Here is a 21,762-nt window from a genome sequence, read left to right as displayed (position 1 = left end):
ATTGCATTCAGTTAATCCGATCTCACTATCATAAGAGATTTGTTAAATGATGAAAGTTAAATTCAAATGTTATAAATCATTTAATTTTTATGCCATCGTAATACATTATATATGATTAATACTTAATTTTACACACTTACTCTTTAACAAATTAAATCCAAATACATGACAGCACGTGGGTTTTAGGCTGTTAAATATGAAAATAAAATACAAAACAAAAGTGAATTTTAACTCTTTTTTTTTTTCTTATATTTAAGGCGCTCATTTTTTCGTCAAAATATTTTTTGTCCATCAGATCTCTCCATCCTTCTCTCTCTCTCTCCAAAGGTCTGCTCCTTTCCCAGATCTCTATCTTCCTGTTATTGTTTTCAATTTGATTTTCCTCGTTCGTATCTGAATTATTCAATCGTCGAAACATTTCTTTGATTGGTTTCGTGTTTGAATTGCAATTTTTGTTTAATCCGAAGATCAGTCGGATCAATTGGAGGGTTTGGGTCTGTATATATCCGATTTTGCAAATATATTAGGTTGTGTTTTTTGAATAAGAATCAGTATTACTCTTTCCACAGAAGATCAAAATTGTTTGGAGTTTCTAGGGCCAAAATTTGTCCTGAACCTCTATTATCTCACTTTAATTAGTACCGGAATCGTTTATCGATTCTATAGATTCCGGAGACTCGTGATTATATTACCTAAAGGTCCAGATCCATGGTAAATCTCTGGTTTCTAAGATTCGAGTGATTGAATCGAGCAGTTTTAGTAGGTAAATAGACCCCCGCCTCTGAATTATTTTGTGTCGGAAAATGGCCCTGTTGAGAAGAACTTTTTCAATGGTCATACAATTTTGAACTCCCCTACTGTAGCTTGCATTATAGCTATCTGTTAATTTTGAGAGGTTAATGCATTAATGGAGAAGTTACTGTTTACTGGTTCAGCATTTCTCTCTCTGGAAATATTGTCTAATGTCTCAGGTTTTCCTATATCATCAGGTTGAAGATGGGTGTGGCGCAGAAGATTTCTGACATGGATGAAGGAACGCTAGAGATTGGCATGGGTAGGTTCCTCAATCTGTTAAATTGTTTATCTTGTTTTTGGTTAATAACTCATGAAGCTCAGTTGCATATTGTATTTCACGGTTTCAATGTAGATTTAGTTGCATATGTTAGCATTTGCATGCTAGAACTTGCTACTGGTTTTTTGCATCAGCAGTTAGCATTTTTGTTCTTTGTTTTATTTTCTCTCAGCATTGGGTAATGGCCTTGATTTTTATTTTCTTTTCTGTCAATGACCTTATTTGTGAGTATTCATAGCCTCAAATAAAATAGTGAGTTTGTGTTTGTTACTTTGTTAAAGCTTAGAGAAGGCTGGCAAATTAGTAACAACCAATATGTTGGAAATTTTGAGATTGCTTTTTCAGTTGGTTATTAGATAGGATGCATCTATGCATATCATATCTTTATTTGTTTTATCTATATTATTATTTGTTAGGTTCCATGATCATAAGGGTTTGGCAGAGGTTTTAATGTTATCTGCGACCCTGACATAACCCTCCTCCTTTGAATAAGTGTTGAAGAAATGCGTATGCTGAGATGGATGAGTGGAAAAACTAGAAAGGATAGAGTCAGAAATAAGTCATTTGAAGGAGCCTAGGAGTAGCTCCAATAGGTGATAATATGAGAGAAAGTAAACTTACATGGTTTTGTCACATGTATAGAATAGCACCTACAGCACCTGTAAGAAAAAGTGAGTTGAAAGGGCTAGAAGTGCTAGGGGAAGACCAAAAAGGACATGGGCTTAAGTAGTAAGAAATGATTTAAGTGGTCATGATTTAACAATGGATCTGGCATTAAACAGAACAGAATTGCGAATTCATTCAGCCGACCCCATATATTGGGATAAGCCTTAGATGATGATGAAGGCCACTTGTTTAAGTGTTCTAAAGTTTATCTTTCATTTCCTCTTTAAATTCAAGTGTTGAGGTTTGAATGTGTTTCACAATAATAAAGAGTCCATATAGAAATCAACACCTTGATAGTTAACATTAGGAATAACTCACTAATGGTGGTTGGTTTGATTTTACCTGTATATATGGGGGTGGATAGAGTATTATGCATAATTGATTTTTGATGAGTGTAACTTGCTGTAATATGAAAAGAATTAGATAACTTTACAACCCCACCCAAAAAAAGTAGCTTTGCTCAAGACTTTGGTAATTAGGCCTTATGGTGGGGTTATATGCATTTTTAAACTCGAATTTTGCTTCTTTATGTGCACTTTGCAGAGTATAGAACTGTTTCTGGAGTTGCAGGACCATTGGTCATCTTAGACAAAGTTAAGGTAGGTTACATATACTTTTGTGTTTAGCTGCTATTCTTGGTTATGCTCTTTTCCTGGTAACATGGTATTGTAATGCCTGCATCGACTGATTTTGGATTGCTACTGCTCAACTGCTTTAGGGTCCAAAATATCAGGAGATTGTCAATATCCGTTTAGGAGATGGAACAACTCGACGTGGGCAAGTCCTAGAAGTTGATGGAGAGAAAGCTGTTGTGCAGGTTATTGATCTGTTTGCTGATATTCTTTGCTGATCTGTCCTAAAGAATTCTTCCACAATAAATTGTCTAACATGTGTTCACATGTGCACATAGTCACATTTATATTGTTGCCAAAAGAAAAGGAAGAAAAGACAAAAAATCATTGATAAGGGGTCTACTTCTATTTCTTGTTGGGATTTGAGGTCACTAATCCCCTCCCCTTAGCTTGGGATTGGTGAAATCCGTGAAAAATTATACTGTTACCACATTCCTCAGATTTTTTTTTTGCTACATTTCGTTGGTGTATTTTTTTTTTTTTTAATTTGTCCATATACTTTTCTTGTTGCCAGGTTTTTGAAGGAACATCTGGAATTGACAACAAATACACAACTGTGCAATTTACCGGGGAGGTACAGTACCTTTTTTCCTCCTAAATAGTAATTATATTAAATTTACAATGAGGAATAGATGCCCTTAGAACAGAATATATACATGTGAATAAGACTCACAAGAGTTCTGAAACAAGAATATGTACATGTGAATAAGACTTTAATGCAGGAGCTGAAGAATCAAATTTGGAATTTCCTTAAATTTTCTATAGTTTTGTATACTTGGACAGTATGGGTATTTTCGTCATTTTAACTAGTCCTGTGTGGGACCTGGGCTATAACATGTTCTTCCTCTAGTTTAGTAGGTCTTGTCTTTCAATTTTCAGTGTATTTGCATTAGTAGATAGAAAGTTATTGTGTTTCTTGATGCACAAAACAAAGAATGGCATTTTTGTAATTATGTTGAACAATATACCGGGCCACACATGTCACTGTATAAATAAATGTATTCTCTTCCTTTTGAAGCTAATGAATGAATGAACGAATGAAGATTTCTTTAGAGCAAGTTTGCTGTATGGGAGTGATTCCTACAAACCCTAGAGTGATTCTATGACCCCTTGGTGTGATTCCTTGGGATTTCTCTCTCATTTCTCTTTTTCCACCCCTTCTCCTCTCTCTCTCTCTCTCTCACACTCTCTCCCACTCTCTCATTTCTGTCTTGTGATAGTTTGTTCCAGCCCTACTGCATCAGACTTGCAACACCATTCTGATACATATAGACCCTTTTACATTGACATTTGATGGTCAAATATATCCTCTGAAGCACCTCTGAAAGTGGACTTGTTTAAGGTTTCTAAACTCTTTATGGATGGTGGCCCAACAGAGAAGAGTTCTTTGTATTTTACCAATGACAGTATACTTCTTAGCAATCATTCCTTCAAAAATCTTGCTGTTACACTTTGTCCAAACTATCCACCAGAGAGCAAGAGTTGATGAATTCTAGAGAATATCCCTTGTGTTCTATACTCTCCTACTGGCCTTAATGAGCTTAGCCTGGGAAGATTTTCCAGAATGACTTATTTCTGGTCAAACAACTGCAACAAGTGGGACCATACATTGCCATTCTCCCATCCTTTTTGCAACACATTATGTATGATCTTTGCTCTGGGAATTAGATTAAATTTTGGGAACACTTGTGGGTGGGGGATGTACCCTTGAAACTCCAATTTCCTTCATTATTCTCCTCCCGTTTCAAAGGGAAGTGTGCGGCTGATTTTTTGGTCACTTCTGAGTCAAATTTTGGGTATGGTTGGGATTTGGGTCTTAGAAGATGCCTTAGGGAGTCAGAATTTGGTTGTGGACTTAATTCAGATCTTGAATGGAGTGGTTTTGGACCCGTCAAAGAGGGACAGGAGAATGTGGACTTTATCTCCCTCTGGGGTTTTCTCTTGTGCTTCCTTTAAATCCTTGGCACTACAGACCAACATTTCTATTCAGTCTTTCCCAGTTAAGGAAATATGGGGTGAGTCAATTCCTCCAAGGATTGGAGCTTTTTGTTGGGAGGCATTCCTGGAAAGATGTAATACATGTGATTTACTCTAGAAGATTGGTGCTTGTTCCCAAGTTGGTGTACTCTCTGTAAGGCTAACGGTGAAAACTGCTACGACTTACTAATTTCTTGTCCTTTTATTGCTGATATATGGGAATGGTTTATCTCTTTATTTGATTGTAGGTGGACCCCTCCACCAGATATACGAAGCTTTTTGTTTCTTCTTTCCTTAGATGGCCTAAGAAAAGGGGTAGGGTTATGTGGAGATGTGTGAGGGCTGCTATTTGTTGGACTGAATGGGAAGAAAGGAACTCTAGGACTTTTTCTGATAAGGAAAGGAACAAAGAAGGTATCATCGATACCATTCATTCATAAAAAAAGAAGGTATCATCGAGGTAAGAAAGGAGCTCTAGGACTTTTTCTGATAAGGAAAGGAACAAAGAAGGTATCATCGATACCATTCATTCATAAAAAAAAGAAGGTATCATCGAGGTAATAATGGTTAGGGTGGCACATTGGTTGAAGTCTGTGGATATGTTTGCTGATGTCTCTACAGATATTCTGCTGAATAGCTGGCTGGAAGTGGCAAATTCTACTCCATTTTCATCAGTTGCCTATCCTTTGTGGTCCCCACCAAGCCCAGGATGCATAAAACTGAATTTTGATGGCAGTAGTGAAGGTAATCCCGGGCCCTCGGGTGATGGTGGGGTGTCAAAAGATGAGAATGGAAAGGTGATTGCATTGTTTTCAGGCCCCATTGGGAATGGTGACTCTCTCAGAGCTGAGTATGTGTCTTAATGGAAGGTTTAAGAAAAATAAAGGAGTTGAATATTCTTAGATTAATTGTTGAAGGAGACTCAAAGCTGGTTATAAGCTGGTTACAGAAGGACAATGGACTGTGAAAATATGCAAATGAGAGAAGGGAGGCTAGATGGCTAACTAGGGGGCTGGAGGTTCAGTATCAATGGGTGAAGAGGACTGCAAATGCTTTTGCAGATACATTGGCGAAACAAAGGGTGGGAAGGGAGCAGATGTTTTGGGCGGTATTGTAATCATATTTTCTATTTTCTTTTTCAGGAGAGTTGAGCTTTTTTATCTCTTCCCGAAATGCTGTAATATTATTGTCCATTAATAAAATGATTTCTGTTATTGATAAAAAAAGTGGGTCCATACTCCATATACAAACCTGCAATGGATCAACAATTGCTGGACAGATTCACTACTCTGTCCACAAAGATTGCAACTATTATGCATCTCCATGTCCATTTTCCAAGAAGTACCTTTTTTTTAAAGAAGATTGGTCAGATACTGCTCACCTCAAAGGACGCTTTGAGGGAATCCTAACCTCCTGAAGGTGAAGAGAGAATGGAGGATAACTTCTTGCTTGCCCACTACTTTCATTTCATGCTATTTGTACTATTACAAGGGAAATGCACTTTACATGCTCAATTCTCACTATGCTGACATATTCTCCTTTATAAATGTATTGAATTGGTGTACCTGGGGCTCTAGCTGGATTAGGGGCCCCGTGGGTACTGGGCTGCTCCCTCTGTTGAATTGGAGCTTGAACTGAAGCTCGGTTCTCTACTACTGGACCATAGGCCTGGGGCCCTGGGCATTATCAACCCACCCCTCCTCAAAAACAACCTTCTTCCTCAAGGTTGATGTCAGGAAAGTGTTGTTCCAGAGCTGAATAGTCCCCTGTGTAGCATCTTCCAGTGGCAAGTGTTTCCGAACTACCAAGGCCTCTTTGACTATCCCCTTCCCCAATATGACCCAATGGAAGTCGAGACTTATGGCTTTGGCTGTAGTTCTTTTGTGTCATTGAATTCCAACAGGGTTGCACTCGTTAGCGCCTTAATCCCTATGCTCCGCTTTAGCAAAGAAACATGAAAACAGAGTGGATCCAAGAGGAGGGTGGTAGGTCCAATATATAAGCTGCCTCTCCCACCCTTTTAGTGATGTGAAATGGACCAAAAAAGAGCAGAGCAAACTTTGGCCAATAGTGTTGGGCTACTGACACCTGCTTGTAAGGCTGCAACTTAAGATAGATGATATCTCCAACTTGGCAAGTTACTGGGTAGTGCTTCCAGTCGTACTGGGCCTTTATCTGGTGTTGGGACCGACTGAAATGCTTCTTCAAGGACTTCTTTTTTTTTTTTTTTTGATAGATTGCTCCTTCAAGGACTTCAATATCTGATCTCGTTGCAGAAGCTGGTTCTCCACCTTAACTACAGATGAAGAGCCTCTCTCGTAAGGCATAATGGAGGGAGGCTCCTTTCCATATAGGGCCTTGAATGGGCTTATACCAATGGAGGTGTGAGATGTGGAGTTATACTAGAATTCAGCCCAAGGGAGCTGATGGACCCATTGCTTGGGTTTTTCACCATAAAACGAAATAGGTTTTGAGGCACCTATTAATAACTTTTGACAAACCATTGGTTTGAGGGTGGTAGCTAGTTGAATGGCAGAACTTGGGACCTTGCACCCTGAAAATTCCCCCCCGGAAACAACTCATAAATGCTGGGTCCTGGTCTGTGAAGATTGATCAAGGGGTACCATGAAGACGAGTCTCTTCTTGTATGAAGAGTCTATCCACCTGAGCTGTAGCATATGGGTGGGATAAGGCTACAAAATGGCTGTACTTCGTCAATTGGTCTACCACAACCATGATAATTGATTTCTCCGCTGCCACTGGCAAGCCCTTGATGAAATCCATTGTGATATCTTCCTACACATGTTTTGGACTATGGGCTTGTTGCTCTAGTAGTTTGACAATCTATTTGATAATAAAAGGCTGCCCTAGTAGGTAATAATGCTATTTGAGAATTAGATAACACCACTGTGATCAATTTTTTATCATATGTTGATTTCTAGGGATGCAACTTGGGTGGGCTCAGGTAGGGCTTTTGTTAAAACTTGAATGGGCCTGACCTTAAATCCCGACCCAGAAACAGTGGTAAATGCTAATTTGGGTCAAACTGAGTTGCACTCCTATTGTTTTAAATTGGGCTTATGGGGATAACATTTTTCTGAAATAAGCAATGGGTTGTCTCTGTTGCATTAGGACCACACCTATCCCAGTTTTGGTGGCATTACACTCAATTACAAAGTCTTAAGAGAAGTCAAGCAGGCTCAATGTAGGGGGTGTGGAGAGGGCCTTCTTGAGATTGCCAAAGGCATTTTGGGCCTGGTCACTCCATCTAAATGCACTCTTTTTGAGTAACTGTGTCAATGGGCCTGCCATTAGCCCATAGTACTGTATAAAGTGGGGGTAGTACCCTGTAAGGCCCATGAACCCCCTAAGACTCTTGAGAGAGTTGGGCTGAGGCCAAGTAGTTACCACTACAATCTTATCCATGTCTGCTGCAACCTCCCATTGGACATGATGTGCCAAAATAATGAACCTGAGTCATACCAAAGGAAGACTTGGATGTCTTCACAACAGTGTGTGCTGCCTTAAGCTATCAAGAGCATCCTTGAGATGCTATAGGTGGGAATCCCAGTCATTGCTGTAAACCAAAATGCCATTGAATACGAAAATGAAATGACTCAAATAAGGCCAAAATATATCCTCCAAAGATTGGAAAGTAGATGGAGAATTAGTTGGCCTGAACAGCATTACTAGGAACTCATAATGGCTGTCATGAGTTTGAAATGCCATTTTGTGAACATCTTTGGAGTGGATTCTGATCTAGAGGTACCCAGCCTGAAGATCCAGTTTAGAGAATACTGTGGCTGACTTGAGCTCATCAAAGTGTTCATCTATAACTGTGATGGGAAAATCTATCCCTTATTGTTATGTGATTGAATTCTTTATAGTCCACACAAAATCTCCATGTCCCATCTTTCTTCCTGATGAGGAAAATGGGAGAGGAGATACTGCTCACCTCAAAGGGCTCTTCAGGGTAATCCTAACCTCCTGAAGATGAAGAGAGGGAGAGGAGAGAGTGAGGGTGAGAGAGAAGAGAATGGGGATAAACTTCACATGCTCACCTTCGCTTCAACAAGAGTCCCCCTTTCAGCTAGTGTTATGCATCTTCATTCTTCTTAATATAAGACATCTTTCATTGAAAAAAAAAAAGATGAAATCCTCCTTCCTCTTCTTCCTCATCCCCCTCCTCTTAAGGAGCCTTATGCTTCCTTGTGCTTGAGAGGATTATGTCTCTTACATTCTGAACTACACTTCTCACCATTAGGTAGTGGAATGCCTTGTGCCATGCCTCCACATTTTAACAGTGGAAATAAGAGGTGAGAGAGAAGAAAAAAATTGAGAAAGCCAATTATGGGACTCAAAGGGACACTTTATGCTGAAAAAGAGGAAAATTACATTATTGTCCTTAATAAGGCAGCAGCATTATACTATCAAAAAAGGAATAGAACTAGGCCCAAGGCCCACTAACCACAAACCCATAATCATCAATAAAACAAAGATAAACAAGAATGAAAGCAGCAATCTAAAGAATACAATCTTTTCTACAATAGCATCCTAAATCACCTTTGACTTGGAGTTCTCATCCAAGGGCAAGCCCAAGACCTGAGTTCTTTTGTTTTTTTTTCCTGTTTTTTTTTTCTTTTTATCATTTGTTCTTTTCCTAGTAATTAAAATATGAAGAATCTAAAAAGAATAAAGGGCATCAAATGTAATATGTGTTTTCTACAAGCATTGACTGGAAATCAAGTTGCAGTTCCAACTCCATATTGACACAAACTGCAAAAATTAGCTACTGAGCTTAAAAAGATATCATTCATATATATTTCAATTTCTAGATCTATTCAAAATATAATTATAAAAGCATACACCTCTTATTTCAATATTATTCTTATATTGCAGGTTTTGAAGACTCCTGTGTCACTGGATATGCTTGGACGGATCTTTAATGGATCAGGGAAGCCAATTGATAATGGCCCTCCCATTTTGCCTGAGGCTTACTTGGATATTTCTGGTGAGTGGAATGTGTATGATGTTGTTTTGCTGATGTGGAATTTTATTGGACAAAACCAACATCCCCTAACCATTATACCTTGAAATCTGTGCTATTGCTGCATATTATGTAATTTTTTGTTTTTCCAGGGAGTTCCATCAATCCTAGTGAGAGAACATATCCAGAAGAGATGATCCAAACAGGGATATCTACAATTGATGTCATGAATTCCATTGCTCGTGGACAGAAGATCCCTCTCTTTTCTGCGGCAGGTCTTCCTCATAATGAAATAGCTGCTCAAATTTGCCGTCAGGCTGGTCTTGTGAAGCGGCTGGAGAAGTCTGGGAATCTCATGGAGGTACCTATATTTGGTGTACCGATATTTAGACAGACTGATAAAAATCAATTAAATTGAGGAAGTATAATTCATTTAAGGAAGGTTATAGTTATTACAATTTAAGTTTTTTCTCTGTCAGTGATGACTTTTCTTATAGTCCCAATCCCACAAAATGAAAGAGGGTTGTGTCAGGTTGGTAGTGGACAATAAAACTTATGCCAAATCCTTGTGGACACAGGCTTTGAATTGTCATTTCTTATTCATGCTAGGGCATTCTTTTGAATTGACATTATACATCTTAACTTGGGGTGTGGTGAGAAATGGGGGTCCTACAATTTTAACAAAGGGTATTGAACTGAATATAGTGGGGCAGTAACACAGGATTCGTGCAACTGATGCCATATAACTAGGGCAAGGCTTTATTGAATTGTGTTGAGTTGTACTAGGTTGTTGGAAGGATGTGGTAGACAAAATTGGAACTCCCCCTGCATAGAGTAGGGGCCTTCTTTTTCTGAAAATCACTGGGCTTTCCTTTTGTGAAAGGACAAATGTATGTGAAGCCCCCTCCAACAAGTTCTAGCTCAAGGATTAGAGTGGGTGATGTGGACTTCATCTTGGAAGAACATTTCAGCTGAAGCCTGCTTCTCTTACTTTTTTTCCTGAAAGGAATGAAATGGTTTTTGGTAGTTCTAATTTATGATTGATATGGTATCCAACTGAAGAAAAATGCTATCATATGTAGCTGCTTAAGCAGCAATTGTTTTCTCCTCCATGATAGCTGTAAATACCAGGCAAACCAGTATTGGACATGATAGGTACCTGACACTATAGAAATTTATAAACTGGTATATTTTAACAAATCATACCGTAGAAAACCTGTATATATAATTTAACTAAATTTGGCAAGGCATTAATATTGAAAAATGACATGTACCTTCAAAAAACTAGATGTAAATACATGATAAAAGCATGTCATATAGGATACCTGTACCTTGATATGCTTAAGAGGTTTTAGCAAGTGGAGGGTAGCATCTCTATTTTCTATATATATGTCCATTTTGGTTTTCGTATCTAGGTTCATAGTGCCCCTTCCCTGAACAAACATTTAGAGTTATTTATATTAGTTTTACAGCCATTTATTTTTGTGCTTTGTTTTCCTGGAGGAAGAAAGTTATGCGAATCTTCTGTCTGATCAAGTGGTTCCATGAATTCAGGATGGGGAGGACAATTTTGCCATTGTGTTTGCAGCTATGGGAGTAAACATGGAGACAGCACAGTTTTTTAAACGCGATTTTGAGGAAAATGGGTCAATGGAGAGAGTTACCCTTTTCCTAAACCTGGTATTGTTGTTTATTTTATGGTTTCCAAAAAAATCTGTTTTTGTTCTATTTAAGCCAAAATATTTTGATGTTTGCCACTGTTTCTGGTATGCTTTTTGGACAGGCTAATGATCCCACAATTGAACGTATTATTACTCCTCGAATTGCTTTAACTACTGCGGAATATTTGGCTTACGAGTGTGGGAAGCATGTTCTAGTCATATTAACAGATATGAGCTCTTATGCAGATGCACTCCGTGAGGTAAACTTTCTTCTTTTAATTGGTAAACATCTTTAGGCTATATCATTTTACTGGATGTGACTATCTTAACCTAATCTTGATAAAAGCAATGCCAGTTAGTTCCTTAATATCACTTGGGCTATAACTTGGTTCTCTTATCAATATTCAAACGAGTTAAATTATGGTTGCAGAATTTTCCAGGGTCATGTTACCTTTTTGGGGCATGCTCAGAGGTGTAAAACGTGTCGGGCCCGGCACAACAGTACGCAGATTGTGCCAGGCACGACACGATTGTGCTGGCCATGCTGGGCTGGGGGTTTCAGGTCTGTGGGCCGGCAAGGCATGACACGCACAGGCGTGCTGTGCCACCCATGGCCCACGTGTCGACCCGGCCCAGCACAGCCCATATATATTTATTTAAATAATATATATAATATACAATATATTATATATATTATAATTATATAATATTGTATAGTATATAATATATTAATAAAATAAACAATCGTTTTTAATTTTATTTAATTATTGTATATATAAACAATCGTATGTATCAAAATTCATATAAAATAAAAATTTTAAGATTTTTTTTCAAATTTTTTAAATAAACCTTTCATAGTTTTGGCTTGGTCCATGGCCCGGCCTGGCCTAAGGCTCAGCCCACGGACCAGCCTGGCCCATGGCATGGCATGAGCCCACGCAGGCTTGGTCCATGGGCTGTGCCAAGCCGACCCCCCCCCCCCCCCCCCCAAGTATTTTTTAGTACCTTCCATGAATGTTTTATCTTTGTTACTCAAGGTAGCAATTTTGAGCACAGGTATCTGCTGCCCGAGAAGAAGTGCCAGGAAGGCGTGGGTATCCTGGGTATATGTATACTGATCTTGCAACAATCTATGAGCGTGCTGGACGTATTGAAGGACGAAAAGGCTCCATCACACAAATTCCTATTCTAACCATGCCTAATGATGGTATTATTCATTATTCTCAGAATCTGTGCACAAAGCACTGTCTTACGTCCTTGTTTCCTAATGTATTCACACACTGAACACAATTTGTCTTGTCATGGTTGGCCAGACATAACACATCCCACTCCAGATCTTACGGGTTACATTACTGAAGGGCAGATATACATTGATAGGCAACTCCACAATAGACAGGTGAGGTTAAGCAACTAAGGTTGGAGTAACATAAATATTGTATAATTGTGTTAGGTACCTAGGGCTAACTATTAGTAGGGGTTGCTTGGCACATTTATTTTTGTATATCATTCTTTTTTAATGATATAGCAAAACAGGGTTGATGTAGCCAACCCTATATGGTTGGGATATGGCTTAGATGATGATGATTATTCTTTTTTAATGATAGCTTTCTTCATTTATGCAACCAAGGGTTCACAACAAACATGGGAACTTCAAGCACGGGACAACAATTTTTTTACCCAACCCATTCCGTTTTCTTAGGTTCACATTTGTATGACAGATGATCACTGCAAACATAATTAACCCAGGCTCAACCTAAAGTGCAATTCTACGGGTACCTCCCCCACCTTCTTATGGTTGATCTGGGTGTTTTGGACCCAACTTGATCCACTCTGCTGTCATGAACTGTGAGCTACCCATGTATCCAATAATCAGATAAAGAAGTGAAGGATTCTTAGCAATGGTATGGAACAATTTTGGAAATGGAGAGGGTTTTAACAAAGGTGAGTTTGGTTTTATTGGGCCAGAAATTCGTTTCTCATGTGTAGGGATGTCAATGGATTGGTTTTGGGTTGGATCCTGTCCAAATCAAAATCAATTTGGACAGATTGGACGGACCAATAAGACACATTGAGTTGTACCGGTCCAGACTTAATGGTCCAAAGTATTTATTGGATTGGATTGGACCTGGTCCATCTGTAATGTATTTATATTGGATTGGGTTGGATTGAACCAGTATCCAGTCCATTGATAGAAAGATAAGAACACAGGTGTCAATGGACCAGGTTTGGGTTGGAACCAATCTAAATTAAAACTAGTTTGAACAGATTGAACGGTCCACAGACATTGAATTGGACTGGTCCAAAATGGTCCAAAATATTCATCAGATTGGATTGGACCAAATCTGGTCCAATTGACACCCTTACTCGTGTGTGTGTGCATGTGTTTTTACTGGGGAAAAGGGAAAAGGGAGCATACCAATGAAGTGAGTTAATTGTGCAGTTGGCTTGGTGAAGTTGTAAATGGTTGTTCATATTAAACAAACCTACATAACTTAAATTCTCATCTTTGATACAGTTGAGATGGCTTAAATTTTGGTCCAGTTGGTTACTGGGTCTTTGTTTCCTGAAAGTGGTTTTTTTTGGTGTTCAGCCACATGGATCTGATAATTGTATGAATCAATTAGATCTAGAGTTGAATGTTATATAACTGATCCCTTGGTTTTCTGTTTTTCTTCAACAGATTTATCCTCCAATCAATGTTCTCCCTTCGCTTTCACGGTTAATGAAGGTATGCTGCATGGGCAAAAATCTTGTTTGGTTTTTACTCTCAATAATAGAACTATGTTTTTCTGAATTCCCGTTGTAATTTCCTCCTGCATAAAGGGAAAGAGAATGAAACTGTTCTGGGTTCTTAATGTATTATATTGTTGATCATTCTTTCAGAGTGCAATTGGTGAGGGGATGACTCGTCGAGACCATGCTGATGTGTCCAACCAGGTATTAGTCATTAACAATGTTGTAACTTCCCTCTGTATCACATCCAGGACGTGGAATTTGTGGTCCCATTAGGGTGGAATTGGCTAAATCCATCACAAAGTAAAACTATTCAGAGGAGATTCTGAAGAAACTTTTAGATTTCATTCCAAGTTTGTTCACGAGGGATATTGAAGAAAGGTGGATTTATTAATATTGTTGGTTATTGACTTGTTTATTTTGGCAGCTATATGCAAATTATGCTATTGGAAAGGATGTCCAGGCAATGAAGGCTGTAGTGGGAGAGGAAGCTCTTTCTTCTGAGGATCTGGTTCTCTCTCTCTCTCTCTCTCTCTCTCTCTGTGACACGCACACAACCACACCCAACAAATGAAATCCCCCAAAATTTTTGTACTGGGGAAATACTAACCGTAAGTTTTATCCTGCAAAAACAGCTTTATCTGGAGTTTCTAGACAAATTTGAGAGGAAGTTTGTTACTCAAGGAGCATATGACACCCGCAATATCTTCCAATCGCTTGATTTGGCTTGGACACTGCTTCGTATCTTCCCCCGTGAACTACTCCACCGAATACCAGCGAAGACCCTAGACCAATACTACAGTCGGGATGCAGCAAACTGATGAAAACAAACAAATCCTGTTACCTAGTTTCCCAAAGCAATTCATTTTTTTTTAGTACGAGCTATATGTTCCCCGGCTTTTTCTCTATCCTTGTTTTACTACATAGGCCGCATAGCTCGTTGGTGCCCAGTGAATAATAAATGGGTGGGTTCTTTCAAGCTCGATTGTCAAAGCTGTTCATCTAGGTTTCTAGCCATCCATATTCTTTCATTGAGAACTTTAGGCTTCTGTAATATCTACACCTTTTATTTATTTTTTTCTGGCTACCCGGATATATTGCGTGGAAACGGGTTTCACACAAAAAAGTTGAATCTTCCTTTAGTGCTACTTGCTGTATGTCATGTTTGTTTGATCTATTTTGGCATGTATTTTGGTCTTCAGCAATGTTCATTCTAGGGAATTACATAAATCTCTTTATGTATCTATGCTAGATCTTTTTTTTTTTTTTTGGTTTTTTAATTTATGCTAGATGTTGAAGATACTAGCAAAGCAAATTACACATGCCTCATGGTTGTCTTGGGGCCCCGGCTCGGGACTCGGGAGGGCTTTCATACTAGCTTTTAGCTTTCCCAGGTGGAGCCCACTTAGAAGGCAATATTCTGGTTTACATTTGCTTGGCATTTTACTTTACTCTGCTTTAGGTTTTATTTTACTCTATTTACACTGCAAATAAGTAAAGTAAAATTTGAAAACAAAAAATAAATCAGAATTTACATTTAATTCAATCGCACTCTCATACTTTGTACCAGTGCAAATGAAATTGCATTACAAACGAATTTGGCCTCAGTAAAAAAATTCATCACGTTTTCCTTAGACAGTAGGAGTTAGTTAATTCTGCTTAAACCTCTTCTTTAAATCTGCTGAATTAAATGCACTTTATGATAAAGCTAAGCCTCTTTTAAGGATCAGCTGAATGCAATAGCTGTTCAACCAATGATAATTCTCCAGCCCCCGACACCATTTAATTTCTCACTATGGGCCCTATGTATTATATCACTCGTGTGGGTCTTTTCGCACTGTTATGTGTCATTTGTTATATAACCAATCGTGAACATGGTCTGTACACATGGGGCCTACATGCTAGTGTCACTAGTGATTGGTTACTTAGCAAGTGATATATACAGCCGTGTGGCCATCTGACCCCAGGCTCTTACCTTGCAAGGGTTGTGATTCTGATCGGATGCCTTGTAAAGACGAAACATGTACATGGTAACGGGCCTTTTGATTAAAATATTAAATATATAAAAAGTTGTACCAAGGCTTAAAATTTCGGAAGATATTGCCATTTTGTTACATATGCGGAGTACAAATACAAATATTTACAGTAAAACTACATACAAAATAATACAAATAAGAATTTGTATTTGTACTCCTTCCAAACTGAGTGTAATGAAATATTGGGGAGTGAGGACATTGTTTCTAAGAATTAATCTGTGATTCCGGAAATGTATGACATCGATACTCTTATACACTATATAAATGCTTTTTTTATTATTTGAATATTCTATCCGAACAACTAGCGATCGAAATTCTCGATATTCGAACAAAAATTTGAAAGTTGGCTGAATAATAAATCCACCCGATATTTGCATATCCAATATGGAATGGACGACTACATCCGAAACAGAAAATTCAAGTTCGTTCGCGACATTTAAAACCATTGTCTCAAGGCTCAACTTCACCCATGAGCCATGGATTCAGGTCCGATCTGCTGCAACTTGCAAGCCATTCATTCAAGATCTAAAAGTTCTTTTTAGCCACATAGCGTTTTGAAGAGCTTCAAAGTAGGCATTTATCGCATGAATTCAACAGCGACAGAGCCCTCATCCTCTCAAGTGTCTCCAAGAGTTGCATCTACTGGTGAAATCCTCGTGATCGGATTAGTTAAAAGTGACTACTAACTAATAGATAAGTCCAAGAAAACTTCAAAAAGGTATAGTTGTGGCTGTTTTAAATTTTAATCTAGCAATGCTGTACGCCATTTGGTCTCAGCTAAGCTGACTTGAACTGCTCGGGCGGCCTCGGCAAAACCAGGGAGGGATCCCCAACTATTCACATCCAAAATTCAATGAATTGAGTCCATCTTCCACTTGAATCATGACCAGAGAATCAAAGGTACCTCGCTTAAAGATGAATCGAAAACCCCAGAGAGTCTAGCACCAAAGATGTTAAGAGCCCTCTCAATTGAAGAATAGGGCAACCTCCCAAGTTAGCTATTGTTAGTTTACTAGATTTAATCTGAAACTATTTTTTTTAATATAATAAAATTGCAATTTGCACACAAGAAAAAGGAAAAAGCTCAATTTATACATACTCGCTTTGAATTTACAATGATCATAGTGATGGTATGGTAACTCCGACATTAAACACAAGGATTAGTTACAAAGGGTGTAAGAGAGGGAGAGAAAACTGAAGAGCCGGTATTAGTCACGTAAAAATCAATAAAATAAACAAACAAACAACTCCTATTTCACCTTGTAATTCACACTAGGATGATTACAGATCCCTTCTGCATAATGGGCAAGAGCCATGTCTGATGAGCCATTTATCGATGCAAGGTAGATGAAACATGTGGTGACAGTGGGGCAAGCTTCGAACTGTCTCTCCAAGCTGGAAGTCCTGAAAACCAAAAAGAAAAAGATCCAAGCTTGAATTCTCCTTTATGGCAATCAATTTTTGTCTAGGACCAAAAAGTTGGGTTGATGACAAAGAAGAGATAAAGGATGAACCTGAAGGCACACAGAACAAGAGACCTTCTCCCCGGAGGCATCGACGTTGTTGTTGGTTGTAATTCTCATCTTTGGGATCTTCTCAACCGAATCTCCCGACATCCCTTTGGTCCCGCCCGTTTCGAATATGTTGGGCACCTCATCGTAGTTCGCTTCTCTAGCACCCATCTGATCAAACATGTCCAAACTGTAAGCAAATCGCCACATTCACATTCACCATGATTTATCTCCTTGGAGTTTTTCGATTTCAACTTTTATAATTGCAGTTGTTGTTTGTTTCAAGTACCTGACTCTGTACGGCACTAAGCATCACAGGACCAATCCGCTCCCGAACAAGTCTTCCACTAATTAGACTCACGATAACATCGATCTACACAACGAAAACCAAATCGATACATCGATTGAATACCTTCATCAATCCAGAAAACAAATGGGGGATCTGTTGGAAGCGAGAAAAATGAGTTATAGTTACGCACCAAGAAGAGGAGACATCGAATTCCTGTTTCGTCGTTATGCCAAAGATTAAGAGAAGACTCAAAGACGTCAATTGAGAAAACTGCTCCGGAGATGGCTCCAACTGCGGCTCCACGGAAAAACCCGCTCTCTGTTTCTTGGCCTATCAAAGCTCCTGTCATGGCTCCTAATGTACAACCCACTGCAAACATGCGAGGGAAAGGGGAGACTTATTCCATTGGTAGGTGGCAATTTCAAGAAACCCTTTTCTTTCTGGTAAATTACATGCTTAACATCCCTAATTTTTGTTGAATTAGACAAAGGTTGACAGCAATTCTGTTTTATATCAAGGATCAGAAACCCAAACCTCCTCTCTTCCATTCACCACAGATGCTCAGATGAGCTATATATTGCCTATTTTTTTTTGAAGGACCACTTTTATAGAGAAATTGGGGAAAAGCTTTCCTCGATTATTCCAAACTAATGGGGGAAAGAACCCGATAACATTTCTAGGCGTTTCAGAGAAAGAAGACACAAAAATCGTTGAAGGTTAAAGTTGAAAGGTTTTCAAAATTAAGATGAAAAATACAGGGATCAACCCAATCAATCTCCAAACTTTCAAATATCAACACAGGAAAACAGGAAAAGAAAGAAAATCCGAACCGAGTTCATGAACAATCGAATGAATTGAGGAAACCTTGCTTTTAGGTATTATTTCTCTGTCTTCTACCTAAGTAACCAAATTCAAGCAAATAAAACAAATAAAAGGAATCGAAGGTGGAAAAGAAACTAACCCAATGCGAAAAAGAAGGTGAAAATTGCAGAGACGAGGTTTCCAAGAACTGCAGACACCCCGGACCTACAAATGTCTCTTATCTTTTCAACCCAAATCCCGAAGGAAGAAGAAAAAGAAGGAAAAGGAGAAGCAGAGGGAGATGGGTAGGCGTAAATCTCCATCCTTCTTGTTTTCTTATTTTCCTTCTCTTCTGTGTGTCCGAACTCCGAAAATAAAGAAATTTAAGCTCTATAAAGGAGGAGGTGCGGTTGATCTCGATCGTAAGAAGATATTCACTAAAAAGCAAAGAAAGATGAATAGATGATGCTCCAGTCGTTAACAAAACACGATGCCATAGGAATGGGATCTGCTCCTCACACTTAGGCGCCTCACATGCACATCCATCGTGCATAGGGAACATCTCGCGTAATGTTCCCAATGCATGATGGGATGTGAGTGTGAGGCGCCCTATGTGAAGAATAGATCCGGACTTGATGCGATAAAGCCAACTAAGCAGTTATGGCCTTCGGTAATTGACCCCTCTTGTTTCTTTATTATGCCACTTCCCTCTCTATCTCTACTGAATTTTACTTTTATTAAGAATAATTTTTCTTTTGGTACAAAATTGTGGCCATTTCTTTTTTTATAATTTTAATTATTTTAAAAACTGATCAATAATATAATTTTAAAACTTTTTTTTGTGAAAAAAATATATATCCCAAAAATTTTAAGTTTTATTTACTAGTTCCAAGATTTTATTTTATTTTTTAAGTTTAATTCACAATATTTCGTTCATAAATGCTCTGAATATGATCTCAATAACTACAATGAGTTGTGTTTATCTATTTCTGTTGGTGATTTAATTCACCTTTGTTTGATTGGAGAAGTTGTTATGTTCTCTTTCACTCATTTATATATTTTGTTCTTTTAAAGAAATTGTATTTGGGTTCTGATTGGCCTTGATAGTAATTCTTTATACTTGTATCAATTTATTGAATGAATAAAATATGTTTTAAGCTTTCAAAAAAAAACTACAATGAACAAAACAAGCATAAAACAACACTTTAAAAATAAATTTAAACTTGCTGAACAAAAAAAGATAATTACGAACATTGGGCAAAAATAACTCGAAAGAATTCAGATCTGCTACTCACGATAGATTGCTGCTCATATTCATGCAGCCGCATCTTTTATACTTTATAATGTCAATATTTCATATGTACCAACGCCTAAGAGAATTAATTCACCAAGCATGACTCCCTCGTCTCACCAGCTGAGCCGGCCCTGCTAGAAGACAATAAATAGATTAAAGCTTTGTATAGCATAAAAACATACCCCCTCCCCTTGTCTATTGTCTGAATTAAAAATAAACAAATAAATAAATATAGAGTATAGGTAAGGTTCAAAAAATCGTTACATATTAGCCCCTTTTCAATATCGGATTAAGGACTATTTTAGAGGGTAGCCGGCACTTAAATCAACCCTTTTAAATTGATATTAAAAAAAAAAAATAAAACTTAAAACAAAGGCCGATACAGACTGATATGCCCTAGCAGCGTGTCACCCTGTAATGATACTTTGAACATTAGGTATAGGGATATCCTAAAATTAAAATTGGAAGAACAGTGATATGATCATTTAAATTTAAAATCCAAACACAAATAGATCACATGCTTGGTTGAAGGAGAGTGGTGGAGACAAAGAAAACTCAACATCCAAGTCAGTAAATATTATCCATTTTAAACCCCAACCCATACCCATCTCCCATCTCACCAAATCATACTTGCATGGCTGGTTATCAATAACCGGTCCCGTTGGAAGAGTCGCCATGAGATCGTGCAGAGTGCAGACGTGCAGTGCAACAGCAAGGTTAAGATCCAACCAACGTTCCCTACAATTAGGCATTGGGTCTCGGGTGGTGCATTCTTTACGGTACTCGACCACCGACGTTCGGCACTTGGGCCCAGACCCTTTAATTAAGGCTATAAGCCTCTCAGTCTAACAATTAATTCGCTCTCTTCTTAATTAAATTCTTAATCCTCGATTCCTTGTGCAGTAATAATGCAGACAGATATTGGTGCCCTACACCCCTAGCTACCCGCTGGCTTCACCGCTTTCCTGTGTTGACTGTTGAGTAAGCTTGCCTGCTGGTGCTGGGTCTGACCTGACGAGTGGTGGTGGTGGTGGTGGATTACCATTTACCATTTACCATTTACCATTTACCATTTACCATTTACCATTTACCACTTTAGCATGTATCCGTGACTGTGGTGGGATAACTAAGATGTGCGTACGGTGTGTACTGTATATTGCACTATAATATTGAGTAGGATGAGATTTGATGGCTACGGGTTAGGATCATTTATTTTGCACGTGAATGGGGGGGGACCCCTATTACAAACAATACATCTACTGAATTCTCGAAAATTGATACTTTAGTCCCCTTCATTATTGATGAATCAATTTCTGCGATCCGATTTACTATAAGTGGTCTATGATTTAAAGGCCGAAGTGAAGAATTTTGTCGGGTGAAGATTTGGATATCGAGCTGACCAGGCCGAGTTGCATATTAGGTGCCGAGCTGTATTGATTGTTGAGTTTCGTAGTTGTTTAGAGACCTGCAAAGAATCAATGTCAGAGGACCTGGGGTGATTAATCTGGCGAGGTTGCTCTGATGATTAAGTTAGTATTCTCATAGTAGATTGCAAGCTAAAAAATCACAAAATATGAGAGTTAGAATGTGCTTACTTGCCCCCCTTTGTCATTGGGGTTGGTGACTTTATATAGGCATTGTTTGGCGTGGGCTTCACGCACCACATCCGAGATTTCTGAGAGGTCGCCTAAGTGGTCCGAGATTCCCGGAAGTAACCGCCACGCACGTTGGCCATCATCCGGAACACTCAATACGTGGGCCAACTTCCAAGGATCATGGGAGTGTTGGGATATGCATGCTGAATTTGTCGGCGAGCACGTCTCGTAGGTCGCCACCTGGACCTCAGTCAGACCGATACACCCTCGAAGGAGGTCGCTCCTTGTGTTGAGGTCACTTCGGCCAGTGACGAGGTGTTGCAGGTCGGCCCTGGACGAGGTGCTTCTAGCCGACTCGAGTTGTGATCGAGGTCGCCAGTTCGGCGCCTGTACCAGGTTGCTAGGTCGCCAGTTCGGGACACCATCATCTTGGCTAAGTTGTTGCCTAAGTGGTTTTAAGAAGACACGTGTCACAATGTCATTGAAGGGTCAAATGTTATGAACACAC

The 21,762-nt window shown here is 38.8% G+C and overlaps 2 protein-coding genes across 2 annotated transcripts; one reads left to right on the top strand and one right to left on the bottom strand.

The window, feature by feature from the left end:
• The first annotated feature begins 223 nt into the window (after positions 1–223).
• On the top strand, positions 224–14,958 carry LOC104603669 (V-type proton ATPase subunit B 2). The gene is made up of 15 exons (XM_010267750.3): positions 224–327; positions 990–1,054; positions 2,282–2,337; positions 2,457–2,555; positions 2,885–2,944; positions 9,247–9,358; positions 9,487–9,695; positions 10,889–11,014; positions 11,118–11,255; positions 12,052–12,202; positions 12,309–12,391; positions 13,676–13,723; positions 13,879–13,932; positions 14,156–14,239; positions 14,364–14,958. Exons 2-15 carry the CDS (start codon positions 997–999, stop codon positions 14,547–14,549), a joined length of 1,464 nt encoding a protein of 487 aa, XP_010266052.1. The 5' UTR covers positions 224–327; positions 990–996; the 3' UTR covers positions 14,550–14,958.
• A 1,876-nt stretch (positions 14,959–16,834) lies between these two features.
• Positions 16,835–18,806, bottom strand: LOC104603670 (NEP1-interacting protein 1-like). The gene is made up of 5 exons (XM_010267751.3): positions 18,526–18,806; positions 17,755–17,933; positions 17,565–17,648; positions 17,279–17,446; positions 16,835–17,168 (listed from the first exon to the last, which is right to left on the bottom strand). Exons 1-5 carry the CDS (start codon positions 18,686–18,688, stop codon positions 17,046–17,048), a joined length of 717 nt encoding a protein of 238 aa, XP_010266053.1. The 5' UTR covers positions 18,689–18,806; the 3' UTR covers positions 16,835–17,045.
• Between the last annotated feature and the right edge of the window lie 2,956 nt (positions 18,807–21,762).

This window comes from Nelumbo nucifera, chromosome 5 (assembly GCF_055504915.1).
Source record: "Nelumbo nucifera cultivar China Antique chromosome 5, China Antique-T2T, whole genome shotgun sequence".
Lineage (NCBI taxonomy): Eukaryota > Viridiplantae > Streptophyta > Magnoliopsida > Proteales > Nelumbonaceae > Nelumbo > Nelumbo nucifera.
Note: the sequence above shows the minus strand (reverse complement) of the source record. Positions and strands in the feature narration are given on the sequence as shown.

What these genes read in the sequence shown, in the direction of transcription:
- LOC104603669 (XM_010267750.3), top strand. Translation starts at nt 997, where the DNA reads ATGGGTGTGGCGCAGAAGATTTCTGACATGGATGAAGGAACGCTAGAG. An exon ending in CTGTGCAATTTACCGGGGAG is followed by an intron (nt 2,945 to 9,246) that starts GTACAGTACCTT and finishes CTTATATTGCAG; the next exon opens with GTTTTGAAGACTCCTGTGTC. An exon ending in CTCTTTCTTCTGAGGATCTG is followed by an intron (nt 14,240 to 14,363) that starts GTTCTCTCTCTC and finishes CTGCAAAAACAG; the next exon opens with CTTTATCTGGAGTTTCTAGA.
- LOC104603670 (XM_010267751.3), bottom strand. Translation starts at nt 18,688, where the DNA reads ATGGAGATTTACGCCTACCCATCTCCCTCTGCTTCTCCTTTTCCTTCT. An exon ending in TTCGATGTCTCCTCTTCTTG is followed by an intron (nt 17,649 to 17,754) that starts GTGCGTAACTAT and finishes TTCGTTGTGTAG; the next exon opens with ATCGATGTTATCGTGAGTCT. An exon ending in CTTGTTCTGTGTGCCTTCAG is followed by an intron (nt 17,169 to 17,278) that starts GTTCATCCTTTA and finishes TTTGGTTTTCAG; the next exon opens with GACTTCCAGCTTGGAGAGAC.